Here is a 26316-nt window from a genome sequence, read left to right on the forward strand (position 1 = left end):
CCCTCTCTGTGGGAGCGTGTTGGCCGGTGGGAGGTTATCGGAGGCAGAAGGTGGTCTCGTAAATAACTGGGTCCTAAGCCATGGAGCGCTTTGAAGATGAGAACCAACACCTTGAAGCGCACTCGGAAGACCACTGGAAGCCAATGCAGCTCGCGCAGGAGAGGTGTCACGTGGGAGCGCCATGTCGCCCCCATAAGTACCCGCGCGGCCGCATTCTGCACCAGTTGGAGCCTCCGAGTGCTCCTCAAGGGGAGCCCCATGTAGAGAGCGTTACAGTAGTCGAGGCGGGAAGTAACGAGGGCATGAGTGACCGTGCATAGGGAGTCCCGATCCAGAAAGGGGCGCAACTGGCGTATCAGGCGAACCTGATAGAAAGCCCCCCTGGCCACGGCCGTCAAATGCATAAAATGAGAGCAAACTTTATTCCCTGCTAGGACTGACGATATTACCTAGTTTGAAAATGAAATGTCTGCAAGAAAACAACCAAACTCAGAAAGCACCAAACATCCACAGTTCAACCCTGAGCTACAAATATTCTCTTTTGGATTTATCTCAGATTTCAAGAATGAAATGAGAAACATTCTGAGACTCTAAAACAAAGGGCATGATAAAGACATAAGGAAAATAAATTTAAGTGGGACAACTAATTGCTGTTAAACCCTATAAAATCAAAGCATGTTTTTAAACTTTTTCATCTTTTATTACAATTTTGACAATATAGTCTTGTTCCTTATATATCCTATTCATGTGGTCACCAGAAGTCAAGACTGACTTGAATGAACCAGAAACAGCTACCTTGTATTGCTTAATTCCTCAGTGTCTCACATTCAAAGAACACGCAAATTCTTAAATTCCCCAAGAGTTGCCTGAAATGCATCCCTCAGTTAATATATGTGGCACCTTATTTAAGTTAAACCTGCTACTTAATTCCACAATATTTTGCATTTTTTATTATCTTTGTTTTCTAAAATGTTGATTTTAATTCCTCCCTACCATATCACCACTCACCTATCTTCATATTATATCAAATTTCCAGGATAATCAAGTTCCAGATTCATTATATTTCCTATAGTTAATATCTGAAAAGTTGTCATGGTGAGAAAAATTCTATGGCTAAGTTTATACATCTTATAAAAAGAACTGTGATTCATGAAGCCTTGTTCAATAATACATTGACTAAACTTCAAGACATCACAAAAATCTTTGCATATTTTAAAATATAGTTGTGTACATCTTGTTTTATCTCTTTCAAATAAATTAATGGCTAAATTGTGAGCTATAAATTTTTTCTGGCTTAAAATTCTTATCTTTCAGGCTTATTCGCTAGTAGACCGTGAGGTTGGGTACTGCCAAGGTAGTGCATTCATCGTGGGACTACTACTCATGCAGGTTTGTGCGGTTTGTTCATTAAAAATCTCAAAGAGCAGGTGGCAGTCATGGTAAGGAGGCTCTTTGTGTAACTGCAAATTGTGCCCCAGTTATGCCAATTCCTGGACCAATGTGTCCTCTTCACCCATGCCCTGGTCATCTCCAGTTTGGGCTACTGTAATGTGCTCTATATGGAGCTGCCCTTGAAGAGTCTATGGAAACTCCAGTTGGTTCAAAATGCAATGGCTTGCATATGTCGGCACAAGTCAAAATTTACACATTTGTCACATCTTTCACGGGAGCTACATTGGTTACTTATTTTCTTCTGGGTACAATTCATGGTGCTGGCTGTCACCTTTCACTAGGGCCAAGCTATTGGAAGGACTGTTTCCTCAGCTACCTCTACCCAGCCCACCAGAGTGGGAAGGCAAGTATATTGGGGGTCCCAACAAGTAGGAAAATTCATCTAGTGAGGCAGGAGAAAAGGGCCTTCTCTGTGATGGCTCCCTCCCTTCGGAACACCATTCCCCTCAATATAAGATTGGCCCTTACCTTAATTTTTCCGGAAGGCCATGAAGACATAGTTCTGCTTGTCACCTGGGGCCTCCAGGTTAATACAGTCAAGGTGGCTATGTGATTATGTAATTACTGCTGCTGGGGATGGAGAGGGATATATGGGTTGTAAAATTTTAATGTTGTACGCCACCCAGAGTCACCTTACATGAGTTGGGGAGGGAGAGAGGAAGACGTTAGGAATGTTTAGATCAGTTCATTATCTTACAAAATATTACAGGTCTGTAATCTGTAATTTATTTTTATGCAATTGTTTTATTAATCCCACATTTCTTTCAGAAACTCAGAGCAGAATACCTAATCACACGCTGCTCCAATTAGTCCCCAAAACAACTACCTTGCAAAGGCTGGGGAGTAACTGGTCCACTATCACCTGCTCAGTTTCCGTGGCTAAAAGTGGATGACTTTGGTTCTCATCTAGTTTCTCAAACTATAATATTAGCATGAATTTATTATTTAAAAATAGGAACCAAGTTTAATTCTTGTTTTATATAGAAATAAATTTTTGTCAGTATAAACTTACTTAAAAGCTTTTCATTATTCAAAAAGTTTGCTTAGAAGCAGGTCCCTGAGTATTCTGCTTTTCAAGGAATTTAAATAGTCAATCTCTACAGATTATACTCAGTTCGCATTGCACATTTAATATATGCTATTTTAATGAACTGTTGAGGCCAAACTGGTTCAATTTTATATGTGTATTTCATACTTATTTTTACTGGCTTGAAATGAAATAGGACAACAGCTTATTCTAACCTTTAGAAGAGGTTGATTGGTTTGTTCTGCAGCCTTGTTTTGAAAGGAAGGCTTTAGATCTTCCCTCATAGTGAAATGCCATTTTGAAGATTACAAATCCTTGATAGTCAGTTTGTAATAGGTGACATCTATTTTTTTTTTCAATCTATACTACAAAAAGTATAACCTAGAATGCAGGGGCGGATTTCAAAACCCGTCGCTACCGGTTCGCTCATGGGCGCACACGATGCTTCTACACATGCACAGAAGCGGGTGGGTGGAGCCTCTCGCCACAGCTGCTACCGGTTCGCCTGATCCAGGGTGAACCGGTAGCAACCCACCACTGCTAGAATGAATGTAATATAATTGCCTGCTTAAGAGCTGGACTTTCAGGTCACCTTATCAATAAATTGGGAACTACAAAAACTTTCCTGACAAAGGCAGTGGGAAGACATTTTACTACTGTTGCCAAGAAACTGTGTGGTTATGTATTCATGTAGTCATCAAGGAAGAGAGGGTAGGTGCTGAAAACTGAGAGAAAAAAGCCAAAATGCCCTTGTAGAAAATTATTCAGGTCTGCTATGTTTTGGATGTGTATCTTTTTCAAGGATAGTATGAAAAAAAAGACATATAACCATAATACATGGTGTAAACATTGCAGTGTTGTATATGCAGTAAATAGGTCAAATCAGTCACTTTATTTTAATACAATAACTTAAAAGCAGTGCATTGATTGCAACGAGTTATTACATGAATGTAGCATTAATAAAAATATTACAAAAACAGTCACATATATTGCTTCCTTAATCTCCATCCTATTTAAGACATGTGGTTGTGTTAAATAAGTTCCAATGTATATTTATGCTTATTATTTTCAAAACCATTCATATTAAATAATCATATTGCTTTAAAAATTTTTGGGTTATTATACATTGGAGCTGAACAATGGAGGCAACAGTTTTGTTAGTTTTGATAAACTGCTTCCTTTTAAAGCAGCAGTCCCAAACCTTTGTGGCTTGACGGTCTGGCTTGGAAGGGGAACTGGGCCATGCAAATGCACACACAGTCCTTACACAAGTGGTGGGCCAGCATGCACACATGCGGCTCAATTTGTATAAGCAGCCGGCTGGAATGCTTTGCGCGAGTGCCTGCCATCCAGCCATATATGCTCCATCCAGTCACTCAGGCCTAATTCCGAATAGGCCAAGGCCTGATAATAGGCCACAGCCCAGGGGTTGGGGACCCCTGTTTCAAAGGACATAGCACAGACCCAGTTAAAGAACCCCTATATGAAAAACATATTTTTAATTATTTATTTATTAGATTTATATTGCCGCCTATTCGCCCATGGCGACTCAAGGCGGCTTTATTTTTATTTTATTTTATAGTTTTATTATTAATTTTTGAGAATTTGAATTATTAAAGTTTTCTCCTTGTGTTCTATTTTGCCTTTTACTTACTTCCCTTTTTAAAAATGGAATCCATAATTAGTAAGACAAATCCAGGCTTTGCGTGCTGCTTAATGAAAAGAATGTTTTTGTCCTTCATTAAGTTTGACAGAGACTCATGTACATGCACTGTCTGCTTCTAGATGCCAGAAGAGGAGGCCTTCTGTGTATTTGTACGGCTGATGCAAGAGTATAGACTACGGGAATTATTCAAACCCACTATGGCCGAGTTAGGACTTTGTATCTATCAGTTTGAATACATGCTGCAGGTAAATAAATTTCCAAATATTGGATTTTAAATACGCACTACTTTCTTTTTAGATGAATTCCTAAAATCCATCAGAGGTCTGAAGTATCAAAGCTTACTAACTTAGCAAATAATTAGGAATGTTTGTTGCTGTATCTGTTACTTTTAACTTTGAGAATCCTGCTGAGAAATCTTAATGTCTGTGTAGCAATTAATGTTAACTGGAGTTTTTAATAATTTAAGACTTATGTTTTATGTTTCTGTCAGGAACAACTACCTGAGCTGAATATCCACTTCCGCTCCCAAAGCTTTCTCACCTCTATGTATGCATCATCTTGGTTTCTTACACTCTTCCTCACTACTTTTCCTCTGCCTGTGGCCACACGAGTATTTGACATCTTCATGTATGAGGTAAAACATGTAATTAAAAATACAGAAGGGAAAGAAATTGAGTGGTCTGCATTTGATAGTTAAAATTTTCACAGGAAAAATAGGATATAAGGGCAACAGCTTTTTTTATCTTGCTGCACCCTGGCAATAAAACTCTTATTTCTACTTCTAGGCGGGGGCAGCGGGGGAAGGAGAGACAATCATAGGTAGTAGTCATTGCTATTCTTATTGTCCATGGATTCGTCTATTTCCAATAATTATATCTGAATAAATAGTTCAGATTGATTTGTCACAGAATGTTCTAGCAATACTGTGAGTTCTAGTTCTGCCTTATGTATGAAACCAGCTTGGTGAGATATAAATAAATAAATATTTGCTTCTGTAAATTTAATTTAGAATTCTTGTTATAACTTGGTTAAATGAGAAACAGGGACATTTTAAATGGTGTATGCAAGTGGATAGTTGAGTCCGGGGGGAGGGGGGAACTAAAGCATTAGATTCCCTTCACATAGGAAGGAGTGTTTGACCTTTATTATAAACCATAGGAAATTCAATTACAGGTGGAGTCTATCTAAATTCTGTAACATCTTTTAGGGATTGGAAATAATCTTCCGTGTAGGAATGGCTCTTCTTCAATTCAACCAAGCTGAACTGATGCAATTGGACATGGAAGGAATGTCACAGGTCAGTTCTATCATGCATTGTGGGACTAGAAGAAAGATTGTTCGGTGTTGATACAACAAACTTTCAGCTGTCCGCAATTCCATATTTAGGCTTGTATGAATGAAGAGATTTACAGGATTGAGGATAGTTTGAAATAAAGAACTGATTCCAATAATATGCTAAAGGTTCCAAAGTGTAAAAACTCAAGTCAGTTTTCAAAGAAGAAAAACTTAAGAGACTCAAACCCTGGCTGTTTTCTGAACTGATATTCAATGTTGTTGCATGTGATGAGGCAGAATCAGCTATTTTAATATCTGGCTATGAAGACCTAGAAAGTAGTTTCAGAGTTATATCCAGAATGACCAGAGCAAGAGGGCCTGGTGGCTCAGCAGACTGATAGCATTGTGATTAACACCAGCTGTCTGCAATTACTGTAAGTTCAAATCTCACCAGGCTCAAGGTTGACTCAGCCTTCCATCCTTTCTAAGGTAGGTAAATTGAGGACCCAGTTTGTGGGGGCAATAAGCTGACTTTGTATAAATATACAAAAGGATGAAGGCTATTGCTGAGCACATTGTAAGCCGCCCTGAGTCTCCGGAGAAGGGCAGCATATAAATCAAATTAAAAAAAAAAAGAGAGAGAGAGAGATGGAGAAGCAATGACTCATCTGCCGCTTGCCTGTATGTTTTATTCTTCCTTCTATTTAGAAAAAGTCTCTTATGTCTTTTCCATCTTTTTGTGGCAGTATATCAATATGCCAAATATTGAGAACATCTATTAACTGCCTACAGGTAATCTTTGACTTAGGGGTACAGTTAGGACTGGAATTTCTGTCATAAGTTGTGGTGATCATAAAATGAGTCACCATGCGATCAAACCTGATTTTACTACCATTTTTACCATGGTTGTTAAGTGAACCCAGCTTTCCTAGTTGATGTTTTTTGTCAGAAACCAGCTAAGAAGGTTGTAAATCACAATCATTTGATAGCAGGATGATGTAACTGGTCGTAAATATGAGCCAGGGCCAAGTGCCCAAATTCCAATCACATGACCATGGAGCAGGGGTGAAATGCTTCCGGTTCAGACCAGATCACCCGATCTGGTAGCGATTGAGGTGGGTGGTTCGGAGAACCGGTAGCAAAAATCCCTGCCCCCCCCCCCCATACCCAGCTGAGCTGCACAATCATCAGAGGCTTTTTTTTTTTACTTTTAAAAGCATTTTTTCTACAACCTCATTAGCCGAAAAAATGCTTTTAAAAGTAAAAAAAAAAAAGCCTCTGACGATCCCAGCTGAGTTGCCTGATCGGCAGAGGCTTTTTTTCTTTTAAAAGCCTCTGACGATCGAAGCTGAGTTGACTGATCGTCAGAGGCATTTAAAAGAAAAAAAACCTCTGCCGATCAGGCAACTCAGCTGGGATCGTCAGAGCCTTTTGAAAGCATTTTTTAACAACCTCTTCGCCGAAGAGGTTGTAGAAAAAATGGTTTTAAAAGTGAAAAAAAAAATTGGCCACGTCCACCCAGTCACATTATCCCCCCACCAAGCCATGCCCACAGAACCGGGCAAATTTTAGATTTCACCACTGCCATGGAGATGGTGTGATGATTGTAAGGACAGGTTGTAAATCAGTTTTTTTTTTCTGAAGCCATCATAACTTTGAACAATCATTAAATGAACGATTGCAAGTCAAGGATTATCTATACTAGATACCAGGCAGAGATTCCTGAGAATCATATGGGTTTAGATCCACTGAGTTGCAGATAGGGAGAGAGCTATGAGTTCTCTCCTCTTGATGGTTTCAATATTAGTTATCAAATATAGTGTTTCTCCATTGCCTTTTGTAAGCTGACATGAAAGCTTAGCCCATGCACTGTGCCAAGCCATAATTCAATTTTTGTGGCTTTAACCTAGTCTTTTTTTTTCAAAATTCAGTCACATCTTTCATCAATCAGTTAAAACAAACCATGGCCTAGAATGAAGTATGTTTGTAATCTCCCTATAGTAGTACTCTTGCCACAACAATAAAAACTTATCTTGGCTACATTAGGAGTCCATGGGAATGGTATATTGTCAAGGTATCTTTCAAAGATCTATACACTGCCATCTGCTAAGAGCAGCTTCACAGGATTACTGGTTCCTGACTACTTTTTGTTGCCCAGTGATGATCTACTGGTCAGTGAAGAGCATGAGACTCTCTAATAGTCAGTGGGCAGACCCAAGCCTCTGGTGAATGAAATCAAGTATGGGAAGGAATATTCTAACTTTCACACACACACTGCACCCACTCATTTATATCCCACTGTAATCATATACAAGTCCTTGGTAGCTCATGATAATTTAAAAAAACCCAGTAACAATCAAATTGAATATATAAAAAGCCCAACAGCCAAAATAAACAAACCTACATTTCATAAAACATCTGGTGTCAGCCCTTAAATGCACTTCTCATGGGAGGCCATCCAGAAGGCCTGGCCAACTACAAAACATGTCTCTTCCCCACCCCACCACCCACCCACCTCGCCATAACCTCCCCAAAATGGTGGGATGACAAGCTGCCTCTCCTAGTGTGATCAAAAGGGTTGGGAGGATTCCAGTGGGATTCCACATATTCCATATGTGTATGTAAAAAATAGATGTAAGTGTGATTGTATAGTAAATATGCTGTCATTCTGGTAATATAAACAGCTATTGTGTCTACATCCTTTAAAATAGTTCTAAAGAATTGACAGAATATTTGAAATACCCATGAGTATTTCCTTTTTCTGAAATGCTACAGAGATGTGTTTCTCCAGCTATAAAAAACAGCTCAGTACTTGGGTGGATATTTGAGAGTAAAGTGAGAGGTTACCTAGTGGCAAGTATTATGGGCTGGCTTTTGCATGGCCGAGCTGAGGACTTTGTGCAGTATCTGTATGAAAAAATCGCTCAGATTCGGGAAGGGCTGGCCTCTGACTGGGTATGTCCGGACGGGATGACTGAGGCAGGTCTTGAGAGTGTTATCTGGGGGGAGTTCGATCCTGTGGCTCCCGAGGACATGGACAGGGTCCTGGGACAGCTGAACGCGACCACATGTTTATTGGACCCGTGTCCCTCCTGGTTGGTACTGGCTTCCCGGGAGGTGACACGAGGCTGGCTCCAGAAGATTGTTAACGCTTCTTTGAGTGAAGGGGTCCTGCCGGCCGCTTTGAAAGAAGCGGTTGTGAGGCCCCTCCTCAAGAAGCCCTCTCTGGATCCGGCTGTTTTGGCTAACTATCGTCCAGTCTCCAACCTTCGCTTCGTTGCGAAGGTTGTTGAGAGTGTGGTAGCGCAACAGCTTCCCCGGTACCTGGATGAAGCTGTCTATCTAGACCCACTCCAGTCCGGCTTCCGGCCTGGGCACAGCACGGAAACGGCATTGGTCGCGTTGGTGGATGATCTCTGGAGGGCTCGGGATAGAGGTTGCTCCTCTATCCTGGTCCTGTTAGACCTCTCAGCGGCTTTTGATACCATCGACCATGGTATCATGTTGCACCGGTTGGTAGGGGTGGGGGTGGGGGGCACCGTTCTGCGGTGGTTCTCCTCCTACCTCTCTGACCGGTCGCAATCTGTGTTGACAGGGGGGCAGCGGTCGACCCCGAGGCACCTTGCTTGTGGGGTGCCACAAGGGCCGGTCCTCTCGCCCCTTCTGTTCAACATTTATGTAAAGCCGCTGGGTGAGATCATCCGTGGCTTCGGGGTGGAGTTCCATCAGTACGCTGATGACACCCAGCTGTACATCTCCACCCCAGGCCATCCCAACGATGCCCTTGAAGTGATGTCCCAGTGCCTGGAGGCCGTGCGGGCCTGGATGGGGAGAAACAGGCTCCGACTCAACCCCTCCAAGACCGAGTGGCTGTGGCTTCCGGCGTCCCGATATAGCCAGCTGACGCCATCGCTGGCTATTGGGGGCGAATCACTCGCCCCCACGGAGAGGGCTCGTAACTTGGGCGTCCTCCTGGACGCACGGCTGTCTTTAGAAGATCATCTGACGGCCGTGGCCAGGGGGGCTTTTTATCAGGTTCGCCTGATACGCCAGTTGCGCCCCTTTCTAGATAGGGACTCCCTACGCACAGTCACTCAGGCACTCGTCACTTCCCGCCTGGACTACTGCAACGCTCTCTACATGGGGCTCCCCCTGGGGTGCACCCGGAGGTTCCAGCTGGTCCAGAACGCGGCCGCGCGGGGGATTATGGGGGCGACGAGGCGCTCCCATGTGACACCTCTCCTGCGCGAGCTGCACTGGCTCCCGGTGGTCTTCCGGGTGCGCTTCAAGGTGTTGGTGACCACCTTTAAAGCGCTTCATGGTTTAGGGCCGGGGTACCTACGAGACCGCCTTCTGCCACCAATAGCCTCCCACCGGCCAGTACGCTCGCACAGAGTGGGCCTCCTCAGGGTGCCGTCAGCCAGACAATGTCGGCTGGCGACCCCCAGGGGGAGAGCCTTCTCTGTGGTGGCGCCCACCCTCTGGAACAACCTGCCCCCAGAGATACGTACAATGACAGACCTCCGGATTTTTCGTCGGGCCCTGAAAACCTATTTATTTCAACTAGCTGGGCTAGCTTGAGTTAAATTTTAAATTGATTTTAAATTGGGTTGTTTTAATTTACGGCCAAAATATTTAATCATTTTAAACTGTTTTTAAATTTTGTATGTCCTGTTTTTTACTTTGGCTGTTCACCGCCCTGAGTCCTATTTGGAGAAGGGCGGTATAGAAATTTAAATAAATAAATAAATAAATAAATAAATAAATAAATAAATAAATAAATAAATAAATAATAAATAATAAATAATAAATAATAAATAATAAATAATAAATAAATAAATAAATAAATAAATAAATAAATAAATAAATAAATAAATAAAAAATATGTATTTCCCTACTCACCTAAGTCCCCAATCTTTTTGGCACCAGGGACCAGTTTCGTAGAAGACAATTTTTCCATGTACTGGGACTGGGGTGGGGGAAGGGAGGGGAGGAAGAGTGTGTAATCTAGATCCCTCAGATGTTCAGTTTACAGCAGGGTTTGGGCTCCTATGAGAATCTAATGCCTAATCATCTGAGGGTGGAGCTGAACGGTAATGCTAGTGCTGGGGCTGCAGATACAGATGAAGCTTCGCTTGCTTGCCTGCTGCTCACCTCCAGCAGTGCAGCCTGGTTCCTAACAGACTATGAACCAGTATCAATCTTTGCCCCTGGAATTGGAGATCCCTGAGCTAGATGACTGGCAACTTACAAATTGAACAAGTACATTTCAAAGCTTCAGGTCCATGGAGTTAGTAACTGCAAAACATTTCCATTTGTGATATTGACAGATGGGTTTGTTTGTGCTTAACAGGTGAACACTTTGAGCTAAATCAAGTCTGTATATATCAGATTTAATCTCTGGGAAAGCTTTTCTTCAAAAATATAGAATTACTTCAAACAAGTATGATACTTCTAAGCTACCTTCCTTCCCTTCCTACAATATGGTAGATTTATTTTTTCATTATACAACTCAATAAACTGGCTTTGAAAAAATGTTTTATTCATTGTAACATAGAATTAGAGAATGAAGAAAAAACTGAAATCTAATTAAGCTATTTCTTCCTAATTTATGAAATTGGAATATTGAACATTTCTACATTGTATGAAGAATTATTTGGGTAGAGAAAAGATTTATGATTTTTATTGTATTAATAGCTGAGATTATCTTCATCTAAATAAGTTCTAATTTGTATGATTAAAAACACTGCATTCTATCAGGCTCTGGCTTCATAAGCAAATGCACAACATATATTAGCCAAGACTTGTTCTACCCAAGTATTAGCAATATGCTAGAAGTTTTCCTTGAAGCTGGGAGTTATCCTATAGGCATGATTTAAGATTGTAACTAGTAAAAAGCTTTGTTCTGAAAAATCTTGTTCTCTGTGTATTTGTGCTCATGTAAGCATCTGGACTTAGAATATTTTAATGAGCTATAATAATATATGTGGTCAGTAATACCTCTACACCTATTCTATTCTAAAAGCTGCCCTATCATAGTGTTAGACTTGAATTTTAATTCACAATCATTGAATATTTGAATTCAGTGCATTCAATTTTAGTTTAAGGCAAATGGGCCATATTTGGAAGAATCTTTTCACAAGAAGCATTCCAGAGATTAACCATCCCTCTGTTGTCCAGTGTAATAACTGAGAAAGAGGTAATCCTGGATTTACAACCACAATTGAGCCCAAAATTTATCTTGCCAAGCAAGGCAGTTATGTGAGTTTTGCTCCATTTTGTGACCTTTCTTGCCACAATTATTAAGCAGTTATTTAGTGAATCATGCAATCATTAAGTGAATTTGGCTTCCCTCACTGACTTTGCTTGTAGGAAGTCGGATGGGAAGGTTACAAATGGTGATCGCATGACCCCAGAACAGTGCACCTGTCATAAATACATGTCAGTTGCTAAGAGCCCAAATTTTGTTCACTGACTATGCAGGGGGTACTGCAGCGGTTGTAAGTGTGAAAATAGGTCATAAGATATGTTGTAACTTCTTCACTAAATGAATGGCTGTAAATTGAGGATTACCTGTCCAATAAAAATGTCAGAAATTACATTCGCTAATAAGACTATATGATCTTGATGCATATTCATTTGAGAATTGTCTACTGCAGTATTTTCAGAAGGTGATTCCTCATCAGTTTGACAGCTGTCCTGATAAGCTGATCTTAAAGGCCTATCAAGTCAAATACAACCCTAAGAAAATGAAACGGTATGTTTTCAATTTTTATTCCTCATATATAGCTTAAATATTAAAGAATACAGGATTTAAGCAAAACTCATGAGGTAGACCAGTTCACAATGTTTGTGTTCCAAGTCTATATATAAAAGAGATCTTAGTTATCCCTTCTATCTTGACGCATTTCCCTGAACAAAAACTGGACATCAAATGTGTTAGGAAAAATATGCTTAATCTGCAGTTTTGTGCTGACTTTCTAAATACAAGTGATAATCTTAAAATGGAGGTTATTAGAAAAAGGGCATTTTTCCATCATTACCATACTTTTTCTGCCACCATATTATGTTTGATGCAGAATGAACCCTATTCTCTATTTTCTAGACTGGAGAAAGAGTATACGGCAATCAAAAACCGGGAAATGGAAGAACAGATTGAAATCAAGGTAAGACCCATCTTGTCTGTGTCTTGCAATACTGTAATCAAAATGAAGGGTTGGTGTAATGTGTTATCAGAAAAATAATCTTTCTTAAATAATTCTCAGGTCACATTATTTCCATATCATCTTGGACATCTTGATTAGTAGTTTTGTTATTTATAGTGGGCATGTATTTTAAGCGTTCGACTTATTTCTGTTGGGGTAATATGTGTGAAATTAAAGAATTCCCTTTTTTGAACTTTAGATCCATCAATCTGGATGTGGCGTGACTTTTCCTCTACTAGTTATTTATGACGCTTGGCTTTAGTTCAGGAGTCAAGATTTCAGCATAATATTTTGATATGCTGGTTTTCACTTGACAAAAGCTCATGCTCACACAGCAGAGCACATGCTGATTCTAATCTTGCTTGCAGAGGCTCCGTACTGAGAACCGCCTTCTGAAACAGCGAATTGAAACCCTGGAGAAGGTGAGAAGTGTACCCAGCCGCATGAGAATCCACTTCCTCCGCTTCCAGACTAGCTTGGCCACCAAAAATGAGGCCTTACACAGCTCTCTGTCTCAGTTGACTGTAGACAATACACAGAATGCCAGCCATTAGTCTTTGTGCATCCTCTCAGGGACTACCCTGCACATGTATTTCTGGAATCATTCTTAATGTAAGCACCCAAGAGAGTATTTCTCATCCTATCACTACTGGAAATAATTAAAAAGTGATCTGCTGCCAGGATTCCTTAAGATTAAAAAAAAAAAAACTAATCTGTAAAGATGTTAGATGTAGTTTCTCTGCCAATCCAAAAAACTTTGATCAAAATGGTAAAATGGACCCAAAGTAATTTATTTGTCTTGTGGTTGATAATGACTGTTTTTCAGCCATCTTGTGCCATATTCTTATACTGATCTTGTTTTTGTGTTTAAATATTAAACGCTTTCATGAAAAATGTCAAAACTCCTTGGATGTTTTTTATTGTAGCATAAATACGCTAATAGTTAACTTGAGGACATCTTGGTTAATTGCCCAACAAAAGCATAACCATTTAAAAAACGTCCTTGTTACTTATGGCTTCTTTGAATTTCTGTGACTTCTGAAATGCAATGAGATTCTTGTCCATTGGTGAAATAGGCAAATTATGAATCCTGATAGTTCTTGCAGTGTTGGGGCAAAATTAATATGCGAAGCTGCTTCTGAGAGTTATCTGTCATTCCTTATGCAGAGGAATATTCTTATGATCTGCATGATGGAAATGACATGCTGCAAATTTAAGACAATTCTGGAAGTTCCTTTTCTTGGGGTCTTTTGGGCTCTTTATCTTTTTTCCTGTGTGCTTGTGTGACCCTGCTGTTGTATCTTTTTTCTTTTCTTCATCTTTCCTTCCTTGTCTGGATCTTCCTCTTCTGGGTCTGTAGGAGAGTGCTGCCTTGGCAGATAGATTGATCCAGGTACAGTAAAATATATTTTTTTTAATTCCCAACTCTCCTTTTAGTTTTCCATTTCATTTCACTTGAAAAATAGTGTCTGCAACATTTAATGTTATTGGTAGCTCACATTTAATAAAATTCAGACTAACAATTCTATTTTGGTTGTTTAATTTTCTGCAATATTATTCAGCTGTTTTTTATACAAAACAGCTGATTTTGAAATGTTGACTTAACACATCACTGTTTATTTTAGCATGAGGCTAATTAATTATGCTGCTTATACACAAGCCAATATTTATGGCTCAGGACAGGTTAAATATTTTATTCTGGCAAATTATGGCAAACCTACTTGGTGAAATATTTGTTTTAGTATTAAATGTTATAGAAAGTTCAAATCTCTGAATTGTCCTGCTGTCTGAATTATAATTGGGGATTACAGAGAAAGAAGAAGAATGCCACTGGGGCATTTTTCCCGGTGAAAATCACTATAGAAAGGGAAACATTTTGCATTCTTAGAAATTAAACAAGTCTAATTTCTTATACTGGAGCTTCCATATTTTTACAGCAGTTCTACTACTAGAAACTCATTGTACATCATCAGTATGAATGCCATCCTTTTAATTCAGCATAAACCTGCAAGGAAAACCAAGGCACAATTAAAACTGTGTAGCTACATCATGGGAATTGTTGGAAGATGTGAAAGTGTCCCAGTGGGACTGAAAACTAATCTGCAATTTCCGTTTTATATTTTAAGCATAAATTTTCTTTTAAAACACTATAAAGAAGTATAAACATTTCTAAGTTTTATGGGGGAGATCAGGCCCTTTATGGAAGATTACAAAAAGTAAGACTGGGTACATAATACTCCTTCCTCCTCCTATTTTCCCCCACAACAACAACCCTGTGAGATTAATTGGGCTGAGACAGAGCGATTGGCTCAAAATCACTCAGATGACTTTTATGCCTAAAATGGGAATAGAACTCATACTCACCTGATTTCTAGACCTGCAACTTAATCACTACCCAAAATTGATATTTATGCTTAAAAAGTAGTTTTTTATGGAGAAAATATATTGTGGGAATGGCCTTGGCAATTTGCTAAAAGACCTGTGACTTTCTGGTGCCATCCAATGCTTGCAACCACCACTTTTCTTAAACAAGTACCTGCAACAATAACAAGTAGGAAGATGAAGACATAGTCCTTCCCATCAGTCTCAATTGTCTGGAAATTCTGCCATTATCTGCGATTACATTAGAATGAGGAAAAAGAATTTGCCATTGGGAATTTCATGTGATACTTATATACACCGATTACATGCTTCTGTGTGTAGAACAGTAGGATAGATCATGCTGAACAATAACATTAACTTGGCTTTCAGCTTGGCTTTCAAACAACCTAATTTGTGTTCTGTGTTGCTTCAGATTCTGTAAGCAGAGAAGCAGTGCATGAATTCTGTTGAAAGCTCCTGCTCTTTATTAAAAAGAAGCGTGAAGCTTAGAATTTGTCCTGAATATAGGAAGCATCCTTACAGAACGTAATAGTGCAGCTATGGTCTGGCATACGATGATGGTTAAAGTAGCATAACAACCAAATGAACATAATGTTTAAGGTCATGCCATAGAAAAGCTTTGAATTGAGTACTTGTTGTTTGAAAAAGCTATATGAAAATATCTCAATGAATTTGCATAAGGTTGTTATGTAGACAGATGCTACATTCACACTCCTGTGTGTTCCATAGTGCTTTTTTGGAGACTGAATACAGATGCATGAATATTTTGAATAGATCTAATATTTACATACTCTCTTACACATTAATTTACAGCTACAGGCAACTCCAATGTACATTGATACCACACAGCAAGCAGATGCTTTTCCAGTTGTTTATTTATGCACAAATATGGAACAAGCATAGATTTTAAACTTTGAATATGGAAGCAGCAGGGGAATTAGACATTTTATTTATCAATCAAGGGATATAAACATGAAGATTATCAAAGAAGAGTATCTTATCAGAATCTACGAATATGGCTGAATTTACTAATAAAGTATTGGTATTCAGTAGCCTTTTCTCAAATCTCTCTAATCACTTAATCCTGTTTAGGTGTGTGATAAGTAAATTGCTGCATTTTAAGTAGGTATTTCATTAGAGTAATTATTGTTTTTCACCTAACAATCATGATTAATTACTTTTTTGTTTGCCTTTTCCTATGTTCTCTGACAATTCATAAAGGAATCTACTGAGTAGCTTAAGTGTTAAGTCTGAAATATTGAATAATGGGATCAAAATATCCATTTGCAACATCTTATAGCAATTACCTGAATGTAAGAAGGACATTTTATCTCTAGTTCCTCTTCTCATGCAATCCTGTGTGCAAGTAAATAAAGACTAGTATAAGTGTCTGAAAAGCACCACAGTGTTCCCTTGTGAAATGAACCTTTAAAAAAAAGTTCCCAAAGGGAAAAAATTGCTATGCCACTGTGGTCAGGCCTTGCTGTTTCCAATTATTGGTGTATACAATGCTAAGAGGATGCTAAGTGGGCAGATATTTTGAAAGAGAAAAACTATTCCCCTCATCTCACATCCTGTGGTAAAGTTTACTAAATCAAAATATTTCTGTATAGGATGAGATATGTCATAGGCAGCAACTTTTATGAAGCTGGAGGCCGTTCTGTGAATTCATTGTGGGTAGCAAAGGGGGTGGAGGGTGGTGTAAAGATGCCAAAGAAGTAGGCAGAGCTTTTACTGGACTGAGTGTCTGAAAATACTTTGTGAGTAGGGTTTTAAGTATGCTAAGCCTTTGAGTATTTCATTTATTTGTAATGCTGTTTAATTTAGATTTGTGTATTGTATGAATCCGGTTAACTATGGCTTATTCAATACCTCAGGGTTAAATTCGTTGCATGAATTCAGCCATAGTAAAAATAAGATTGTGAATAAAAGAAGGCTCATTAACTGAAAGCTAAAGAGTATAGAGTTTGGGAACACTTACTCTTGTGTTTAGAGTTGGTTGATAATTGTAATTACTATTGAAACAAGGGAGATAGCAGCTGACTTACAGTTGGTGAGATTACAGTTGCAAGACAAAACATAGGCATTCTGATCAGATTGTACGTTTCAGTGAACAGAAGTTAATATAATTTTATAAAGTTAAACATGATATTTTCTGCAAATTTGCATGCATAATATTTAAATATACTTGTTTACAGATTCAGATATTTGAGGTGTAAAATTTTGGACCCTTTCAATTCAGTACTAGTTACTTTTTTAACATTTACATAGCTTTATTAGTTTTCAAAAAAAAAAATTACAAAGATAAAAGATAAACAAAAGGTTTTAAAAAATCAAAAGGCTTGGGGAAGAATAAAGGAAAGTGCAAAAAAGGCAGAAAAAAGAAAAATAGAAAAAGAATGACTTCTGACTTCTTTTGGTACAAAATATAAATTAACATTAAATACATCAAACTAAGATTAGCATTTGACTGCTTTATTTCCATAATTCATCAGATCCCAAAGTCAACTTTTCATTTATTTTAGTTTCTTGCAAAAAAGTCCAAAAATGGTTTCGAAGAAAAAATAAAATTTGTCAAAGTCATTTTTTTATCAAGGCTGTCAGCTTCATCATTTCTGCCAATTCTACTAGCTTCACCATTCTTCCATTATAGGCATTTGTTTTAACATTAATGTTGTTAGGATTGTGGCTTTGTTAGGCTTGCATTTAACAAATTGAACAAATATTCTAACCCTTCTAACATCTCAGATTATGATAGTTGTTCTGTGTTCTTCACCAATCCTTTGGCTCCTCTAAACAGCTTTTGAAAATGAAAATATCTTTTACAAAGCAGGAAAAGGATATTTTTAAAATCTCTGAACTCTTCCAACTAGGAATTTCAATTCAATTGGAAGTTTCATGAAACTGTTGATGTAGTAGGAATATTTAGAAGAAAAAATGTCTGTTAGAATTATCCAAACACTGGTACAATATGTGAACCAGAACCCACAGTTTATTGAAAATTATCTACTAAAAAGTTTAACTGACACTGGAGTAGTCTATCCACAGGTGTGCAATATATGTTATGTATACTGCAGTGGTCTGTATAGTTAAGATGCCAGCTTGAAATCTTTTCTCTGACATAACCCCCAAATACTAAAATATACAAAATAAGATACTGATAAGTCAGAAAACATTTTGGAACAAAGTAGTTTGAACTAATGAAATCAAAACTGAACTCTGGCCATTTGGAGATAAAAGGGTGAAAGCATTGTGGGGCGGAATAGTTTAGCAACTATTAACGGGTTATCCTTTCAGATTTTGTGGAAGACAATTTCACAGGCAATATTGTGCAAATAGAAGGAAGAAAGGATTCAACATTATCTAAATACCAACATTATCTAGAAGCGAATGTCCCATAGTCAGTGAAGAAACTGCAGCTGAGAAAAAGCTTGTTGTCTTGCTAAAATATCCAATCTGAAACATAAACCCCAAATCAATGATAAAATACTTAAAAGAAAAGTCTGGGAATCTCTTTCATCATTGTAGAACTGAATTTTACTGAAAATCTGCAGGAGAGCTCACACTTCCAAAAAAGAAATATCACTAAATCAGAGATGAAAGAGTTCTGAAAGGAAGAGAGAGGGAGGAAAGTTTTTTGAAATCAAGATTAGAAAAACTTAACCAGATAGAGGAAACTTTTGGAAGCTGTTATTTCTGCCAAAGGGGACGATGAAATGATGCCGAAACGTCTGCACCAGCTATAATGTAGTTACTGTTTCTGTAAAAAAAACACCTTCATATTCATTATGCATTCAAATGTGTTAAACGTTACTGTGTTAATATAGCTGTATCAACTTTTACTTATTTGGAGATTCCTTGAAAGATGCATGTCATAGCTTTTTGCGAGTTCCCCAGATTTGATTTAAGTCCCAGCACATCAGATACTGCTCTATTTTTTTTTCTCTTACTTCAGCAAGCAGACACAAGCCTCTAGTTTCAGTCTGAGGCAGTATTTCTTTCTCCTCCCTCTCCTTTACTGATTAGCCAATGAGAAATGGTTGTAGAGTCACAAATCAGTAGAGGCTTACTAATAAATGAATAAATTATATTACTAAGCCAAGAACTTCTTTATCAATTAAAGTAGTTTCCTGCTCCTGGCAAGCTTCATCTTGTTATGTGTATAGTTAGAGGGTTGTCTCTCTATTGAATACTACGGTACTATTTTGGTATTCCTATTCCTACTTCCTATTATGGGGTCCAGTGGCTCAGTGGTTAAAAACATTGAGCTTGTCCATTGGAAAGCTGACAGCCTGGGTTCACGACCTGAACGCCGCGTGATGGGGTGAGCTCCCATTATTTGCCTCAGCTCCTGCCCACTTAGCAGTTTGAAAGCCTGCCAGTGTGAGTAGATAAATAAGTATCACTTTAGTGGGAAGGTAACAGCATTCTGTGCACATAGACATATAGTCAGGCTGGCCACCTGATCATGGAAATGTCTTCAGACAACGCTGGCTCTCTCAGCTAAGAAACTGAGATGAGCACCATCCCCTAGAGAGGGACATGACTGGACAGGAGAAACTTTTACTTTACCTACTCCTGCGTAGAGGGAAATTATGCTACGTGACATTGTTTCCTTCAGTTTAAAAATTACATTCTCACTTCTGGTAGGGTATCCCCTTCCACATCTTCCTCAGTTTCCCGCACACCATTTTTAGAATTGTCCCACAAAGATTCCTCCTATTCTTCAGGTTACACCCTGCTCCACTTCTAAGAATCTTAGCCCAACTTTTCTTTGAACTAACAGCAGTCCTTCAGTAGCCAATACTGTATAGATCCATCTTGTTTCTGCCAGACCTTACACCTCCCATCTCCTTTCCCTTTTTTCCAATGTTCCTTTTGTTTTTAAGGCTCCACCTTTCTCTTCCCTCTGCTATCCTAGCAGAAACACACACACACACACACACACACACACACACACACACACACACACACACTACTGACTACAAAGAACAACAGTTGCATGTTTGTGCATATGTGACAAGATGTTATAGAACCACAGGCAATTGCAGACTGCCATGATTCAACTGGAGGCTAAAGCATACAATGAATGGTTGCAAGTACTCAGCATGGCTAGTTTAGTGAAGAGAAGGACTAGGGGATACATGATAGCAGTGTTCCAATACTTGAGGGGCTGCCAGAGAGAGGAAGGGGTCAAGCTATTCTCCAAAGCACCTGAAGGCCAGACAAGGAATGATGGATGGAAACTGTTCAAGGAGAGATTCAACCTAGAAATAAGGAGAAATTTGCTTTCTCCTTGACAGTGAGAACAATCAACCAATGGAACAGCTTGCCTTCAGAAGTTGTGGATCCTTCATCACTGGAAGCTTTCAAGAAGAGACTGGAGTGCCATTTGTCAGAAATGGTGTAGGGTCTCCTCTTTGGGCAGTGGGGTTGGACTAGAAGGTCTACAAGGTCCCTTCCAACTCTGTTAATCTGTTAATAAGGGATTAAGAGAGATCTAAAGAATCTGTTGTTAAATCCGTATAGTTTGAGATCAAAACTGATTAAAAATGAATCTAGCATGATGCAGTTCATTAATTTTATCCAGTGTACAGAATATTCCTACTCAGGTGTGGGGCAGATGTCCTTTTTAAATAACATTGTTTATTACTTCAAATGTGGTGAATTAACCTACTGAAAAATCTATTTCTCCATTCCTCAGATGGGAAATAGTATAGTTGTAACAAAAAGAGACCTCCATCCACAACATTTTTGTTACGTTTCACTGAGTGTTCTTTGGAGGAACAATAATTTAAATTCCCAATTCTCTTTTTACCATTGTTTCTATGCTTAACGTCTATAGTAACAAAAATGGTTTTCATTTCTTGATGCCTTGTTCAATCTTCTATTATAAAATTAAATGTATTAAGAGGTATAAGCTGGAGGGAACATAAACTCCTGGTTTTCCTTCAGCTAAATATCAGTTAAAATGAGGATCTTCTTAACTTATGGTAGAATTGATTCTTAGCTGGGCAGTTATTTTTAGAAGCCACAACCAAGCCGCCTTTGATTTTGAATAAATGATATGGGTGATGGAAGGATAATGGGATGTGAAAATAGGTCTTGCTAACAATTCATGCAAATACCTACACAAACTTATTTTGTTTTATTTTGCAATGGAAATCTTCTGGAATGTTTGATTCTGGAGAGGAGCTTTTTGGTTGAAGGCTAGTTCTGAAAAAGAAGGAGGAATCACTGCACGTGGCAACTGCTGTGAGTTAATGCACAGTAAATTGTTGGTTTTAATGTAATGAAAGAATGCCATCCCCACATTGAAGTTTGCTGTAGTTAGGCCATCTGCCCAGGACCAAGCCTGAAATAAGCCTGTTGCTTTTTAAGACTAATGTTCCTGATAGTAGTGCAGTGAGAGTTAATCATCAATCAAGACGTAAGCAATTTTGCCTTTCTGCTACATATGAAGAACGTATTTTGCTGACGTATCTCAAAAATGGTATTGGAAACAAGGCTACAAGCTTTTAAAATATCCAAATAATGCATTATTTCAGTCATATTTTGATGATAAAAATATGCCAAGCCATATTCAGGGGGTACCCCCCCCCCCCCCCGATATCTACCCGTGTTTCTCCTGATGTGATGTGGCAGGTCACATATTTAGGTTTAGAAAAGTATTTGGTAAAGCTTGTACAAAATGCTTTCCAATGTTGAAATGACGGTGCTGTTGGCAAATTACCATTATTTACTCTACTAAAACTGATCTACTTTAAAATTTTCTTTTAATTTTGGTATAGAAGTGAACTATGATCATTGCAAGTTATATTATCAAGTCACTGGGTGCCTTGGGTGAATTACATTAGGCTGAAATATTCTCAAGTATTATGGCTATAAGCCTAAATTTTTGTTTTCAGCTCATTAGAAAAATAACAGTGTAATACATTTAAAGATCTGCATATAAAAATTTAATATCCAGTGCATTTGAATAAGGAATAAGATATGCTTCTAGGAGACCCAGATCTTTCATGCATTCACTACAGTCATTTTTTTTTCAAAAGTAACCTCCTTTTTATTCATCAATCCAACAAGTGGCACAATTTAACTATTTCTTTAGACATTTCACTTAGCAAAGTCCTTAACAATTTTGCCATGTTACTCTGAAATGTTTGTGATGTGTGAAGCACCTTTTATCCTTTGATTTCATTTCTTTGAAAGGCAGAGATTAGAGAGCTTGGTGCCATCACTTCCAACTATAAATAAAACCTAGGATGTGTTAACATCTCTATAAATCTATTGCATTGATTTTTTTTCTTGCAGAAATAGATCTGCACATGAAGATCTGCACATATTTATGTAATTTATATGCCGCCTTCTCCCAAAGGACTCAGTGTGGCTTACAAGAAGGAACAAAAAATTACATAACAAAGTCAATTTAAAATTTGTTAAAATAAATTAAAATTTTAATTAAAATTATTAAAAATCACCCCTACGGATTCAGCCCATTTGGTGAAAAAACCACGTCTTCAATTCGCGGCAGAAGGAGAGGAGGTCAGGGGCTGTCCTGAGGCCGATGGGCAGCCCATTCCAGAGGGTCAGCGCTCCCACAGAGAACGCTCTCCCTCTGGGGGCCGCCAGCCTACACTGTCTGGCTGACGGCACCCTGAGGAGGCCCGTTCTGTGTGAGTGCACCAGACGATGGGAGGATGGCAGGAGTATTAGTCTTAAAGCTGAGTGTTGCTCTAACACAGCTTTCCTCAGTCTGAATGCCCTCCAGATCAGTCACAAATCCCAGAATTCTTCTGCCAGCAATTTGACTGGGGATGGCTGCCTTATTATTAGAATAACCAACCCAAACATAATTGGTTTTCTGCTGTGCTACTGAATCTATTTGGCTTTTTGCAGATTACTTTTGTAATCCAGACAACATGTCTGAGAATAAGTTCTATTTAAAAGGCTCTTTGTAAAGAAGAATATCTTGAATAATATTTTCATACTTGACTTAAAAAAGAGAAATCCTGAATGGTAGCCTCTGATTCACAATTAGCCATGCTTGCTGGAACAATAGGAATTTGAGTACAACAACAAAAGTACAACAGATTTCCTGTGCTTTAGAAAATATATTAGTATTTGAAGAACACTAGTATCTACATGAATTTATAAGAATTTGAAGCATACTAGTATGAATTACTGTTTTAAACTGATACAAGCTACTTAATATTTCAAATTAATGTGGGAGTCTCTTCAGATCTTGATTATTTGTCCTTGTTTTGTTCTTTGATCCTTGTCATGCAAACAATCTCTGTTTCTCCAAAGCTAGAGCAAGGTTTTTCAAGCTGGGTTCCCTGACCACTAGGGTCCAATGGAAACTCAATGAAGTTTTGTGAGAGCAAGGACAAAATGTCAAATGACTTTAATGCATGAATAAACTAATTATTACAAATGCATGCTTTGGCTCACTGCCAGTTTTCTAATCTCTAAAACTTTGCCTCTTGATCAAAGGAATCAGGTTTTTTTTAAACTAACAGATTTCGTGGCTGAAAAATAACCTGTGGTAGAATCTTATATTTCAACTAAAGACTAAATTCTCGTTGAGCTTGTGGGCTGGGAGTTGTACTTATTGGGAATTTGCAAATTTGGGGATGCTAGGGATAGTGCAGAAATCAAGCAAATCATAGAAGAGAATGAGTCAGGCAGGAGAGCAGTCCAAATGCCCTCTATATAATCTTCTCACCCTTCACTTTTCACAGTGAAACTTCTTCAGAGGATTGAAAAGTTAGTCTCCCTTTTTAAGGCATTGTTTTGCCTTAAGAGTGAAGGCTTAGGATACTTTCAAATGGATAATATTAATCATTTTGAGCTCGGGCCGCTTTCAGATTAGTCAGAACAGCTTTGGGACAATTTTTTTCCAAGCCCAAGCAGGGTGTTTTGACTTTGAAATCCTTTGAGCACATACCAGCAATAATCACTCTTACCTGCTTTATGATATGGTTCTGATTTTGAATATAACTCATTACTCATTCTGAAAAGTCTTGAGTCAAACTTATTATATAATATAATAGTATTATATATATTATAATAGTAAAACTATTTTAAGGTGTATGAGCAGTGGAAAAGTCTTCTTGCATTATACTAGAGTGACACTTCAGAATGCTGAAGTTTAGTGAGGATGCGAAAGTCTTATTTTAAATCTAACTGTATTCATCTTACTATCATCAAACAAATGCTTCCTTTGTTTTGCTGTTCATAAAGAAACCCCACATGAATGTCACTGTCTTGAAAGAAAAAAACAGCTTTGAGTCTTCTCTTCTTTAGGGCCAAGTTACCCGTGCACAGGAGGCTGAAGAGAATTACATTATCAAGCGGGAGCTGGCAGTTGTGAAGCAACAATGCTGCTCTGCCACAGAGAATTTGCAGAAGGCGCGAAGCACCATTCAGCAACTTCAGGACCAACAAGTAACTATAAGAGTGGAAGATACAAGAGTAAAAGGGGATGTATGATGAAGGGGGGGTACATAGAGGTGAAATTACATACAAGTGCCCAATTGGTTAAACCACAGGGTTTTTAAATTCATGTGACTTGTTTTGTGGGGGACGCCTGGAACGGACAAGTCTAGAGATTACCATTCCCATGGCAATTTGTTAGAACAGGCTATATACAAAACTATATATTTTACTGGGGTGATTTTCTCAGGTTTTTTTCTTGAGATCAGTCACACCAGTGCAGGGCAGAGGTGGGTTTCAGCAGGTTCTGGAGAACTGGTAGCGGAAATTTTGAGTAGTTTGGAGAACCGGTAAATACCACCTCTGACTGGCCCTGCCCCCATCTATTCTCTGCCTCCCTAGTCCCAGCTGATAGGGAAGAAATGGGGATTTTGCAGTAACCTTCCCCTGGAGTGGGAAGGGAATGGAGATTTTACAGTATCCTTCCCCTGCCACGTCCACCAAGCCATGACATGCCCATCAGGCCACACCCACAGTACCGGTAGTACAAAATTTTGAAACCCACCACTGATGCAGGGCTTTCTTTTCCTCTTTTCTCAGTATTAGATTTAGGGAAGATTGTATCTACTCCAAGTCTTGCTTGAATATCTACCCTACTTTAGTCTTTCCTTTAACCTGGTGCATCTGAACGTGTCGAAAATATTTATTTATTTATTTATTTATTAGTTTGATTTATATGCCGCCCTTTTCCGGAGACTCAGGGCGGCTTACAATGCTTTTAAGCAATAGCCTTCATACTTTTGTATATACCTGCTTAGTAGGGCTTTTGGCCCCCCCTAAGTGGTGTTCTATTTTATACAAAGTCAGCTTATTGCCCCCACAAACCGGGTCCTCATTTTACCTACCTCGGAAGGATGGAAGGCTGAGTCAACCTTGAGCCTGGTGAGAATTGAACTCGCAGTAATTGCAGGCAGCTGGCAGCTAAATACTACTTTAACAGTAGTTTAGTCCACTGCACCACCAGGCTCCTTAATAAACTCCTAGCCCCAGCTTTTATGCCCATTAGAGAGCTTGGCTGCTAATATTACTTATCGTATGAAACATCCCGAGAGCACCAAATTGAGGAAGTCCCATCTAGAAAAAAAATTACACCTGGCTATTCCTAATAATTATAACCTATGACTGAAGGCCAAATTTGAGAATTCTATACATAAGTCTCCTGAAATGAAAAAAAGGAACAACTGAACTGTAATCCACAAGGAGGCCATGGTTTTTAATAGAGCAGAGTAATTTTATCCTCTTTTTCTATGGATTATAATTTAGTTTGCAGTCAAAGTCATCCTCCCTGCACTGCTTTTTTCTGTCAAAAAGATAGAGCAACTAAAATAGGGCAAGGATATATGGTAGTTTGTTTAGAAAAACGGCTTTCAGGAAAAGTCTTAAGCATCTCTTTCCTTTGCTCTCCGTATTGGCATCCCTTTAAAATAACCCATTCAGAGTATTTATAAGTTACCTACCTTCCAACTTATGCGTTTCTGGCTTCTGATTGTAGAAATTAGAGTTAGTTGATTACAATTAAAACTATAGGAACGTTAGAGACAGCACTCATTCATTCATGGTTTCCGTTGATTTACTAACATTTCTTTTACTCTGTAGGGAAATCCCCGCTACTCTGAGGAATTTGTGAGCCACCTAGAAACAGAATTGGAGCAATCCCGGTTAAGGGAATCTGAGACTCTGGGTGCTCTTAAAGAAATGCAGGATAAAGTTCTGGACATGGAAAAGGTATCTTTTCTTTCAAAGACTATACAGAAGCATACAAGTATTAGAAAGTAACCACGGCAGGATCCCAGATAGCAGGATTTGAATTAGCT

General features: G+C 38.7%; 1 protein-coding gene across 1 annotated transcript in view; it reads left to right on the forward strand.

The window, feature by feature from the left end:
- The window catches only part of EVI5L (ecotropic viral integration site 5 like), a 51869-nt gene that overhangs the window by 21175 nt on the left and 4378 nt on the right, over positions 1-26316 (forward strand). The window contains exons 5-14 of the mRNA XM_070934375.1: positions 1315-1389; positions 4265-4390; positions 4636-4779; positions 5353-5442; positions 12080-12177; positions 12526-12586; positions 12994-13047; positions 13986-14018; positions 24314-24454; positions 26099-26227. Coding sequence (XP_070790476.1) covers positions 1315-1389; positions 4265-4390; positions 4636-4779; positions 5353-5442; positions 12080-12177; positions 12526-12586; positions 12994-13047; positions 13986-14018; positions 24314-24454; positions 26099-26227 — 951 coding nt within the window. The remainder of the gene's footprint in view (positions 1-1314; positions 1390-4264; positions 4391-4635; positions 4780-5352; positions 5443-12079; positions 12178-12525; positions 12587-12993; positions 13048-13985; positions 14019-24313; positions 24455-26098; positions 26228-26316) is intronic.

The sequence above is a fragment of the Pituophis catenifer genome, unplaced genomic scaffold (genome assembly GCF_029215685.1).
Source record: "Pituophis catenifer annectens isolate HBS135680 unplaced genomic scaffold, rPitCat1.0.hap2 SCAF_2, whole genome shotgun sequence".
In the NCBI taxonomy this organism is placed as follows: Eukaryota; Metazoa; Chordata; class Lepidosauria; order Squamata; family Colubridae; genus Pituophis; species Pituophis catenifer.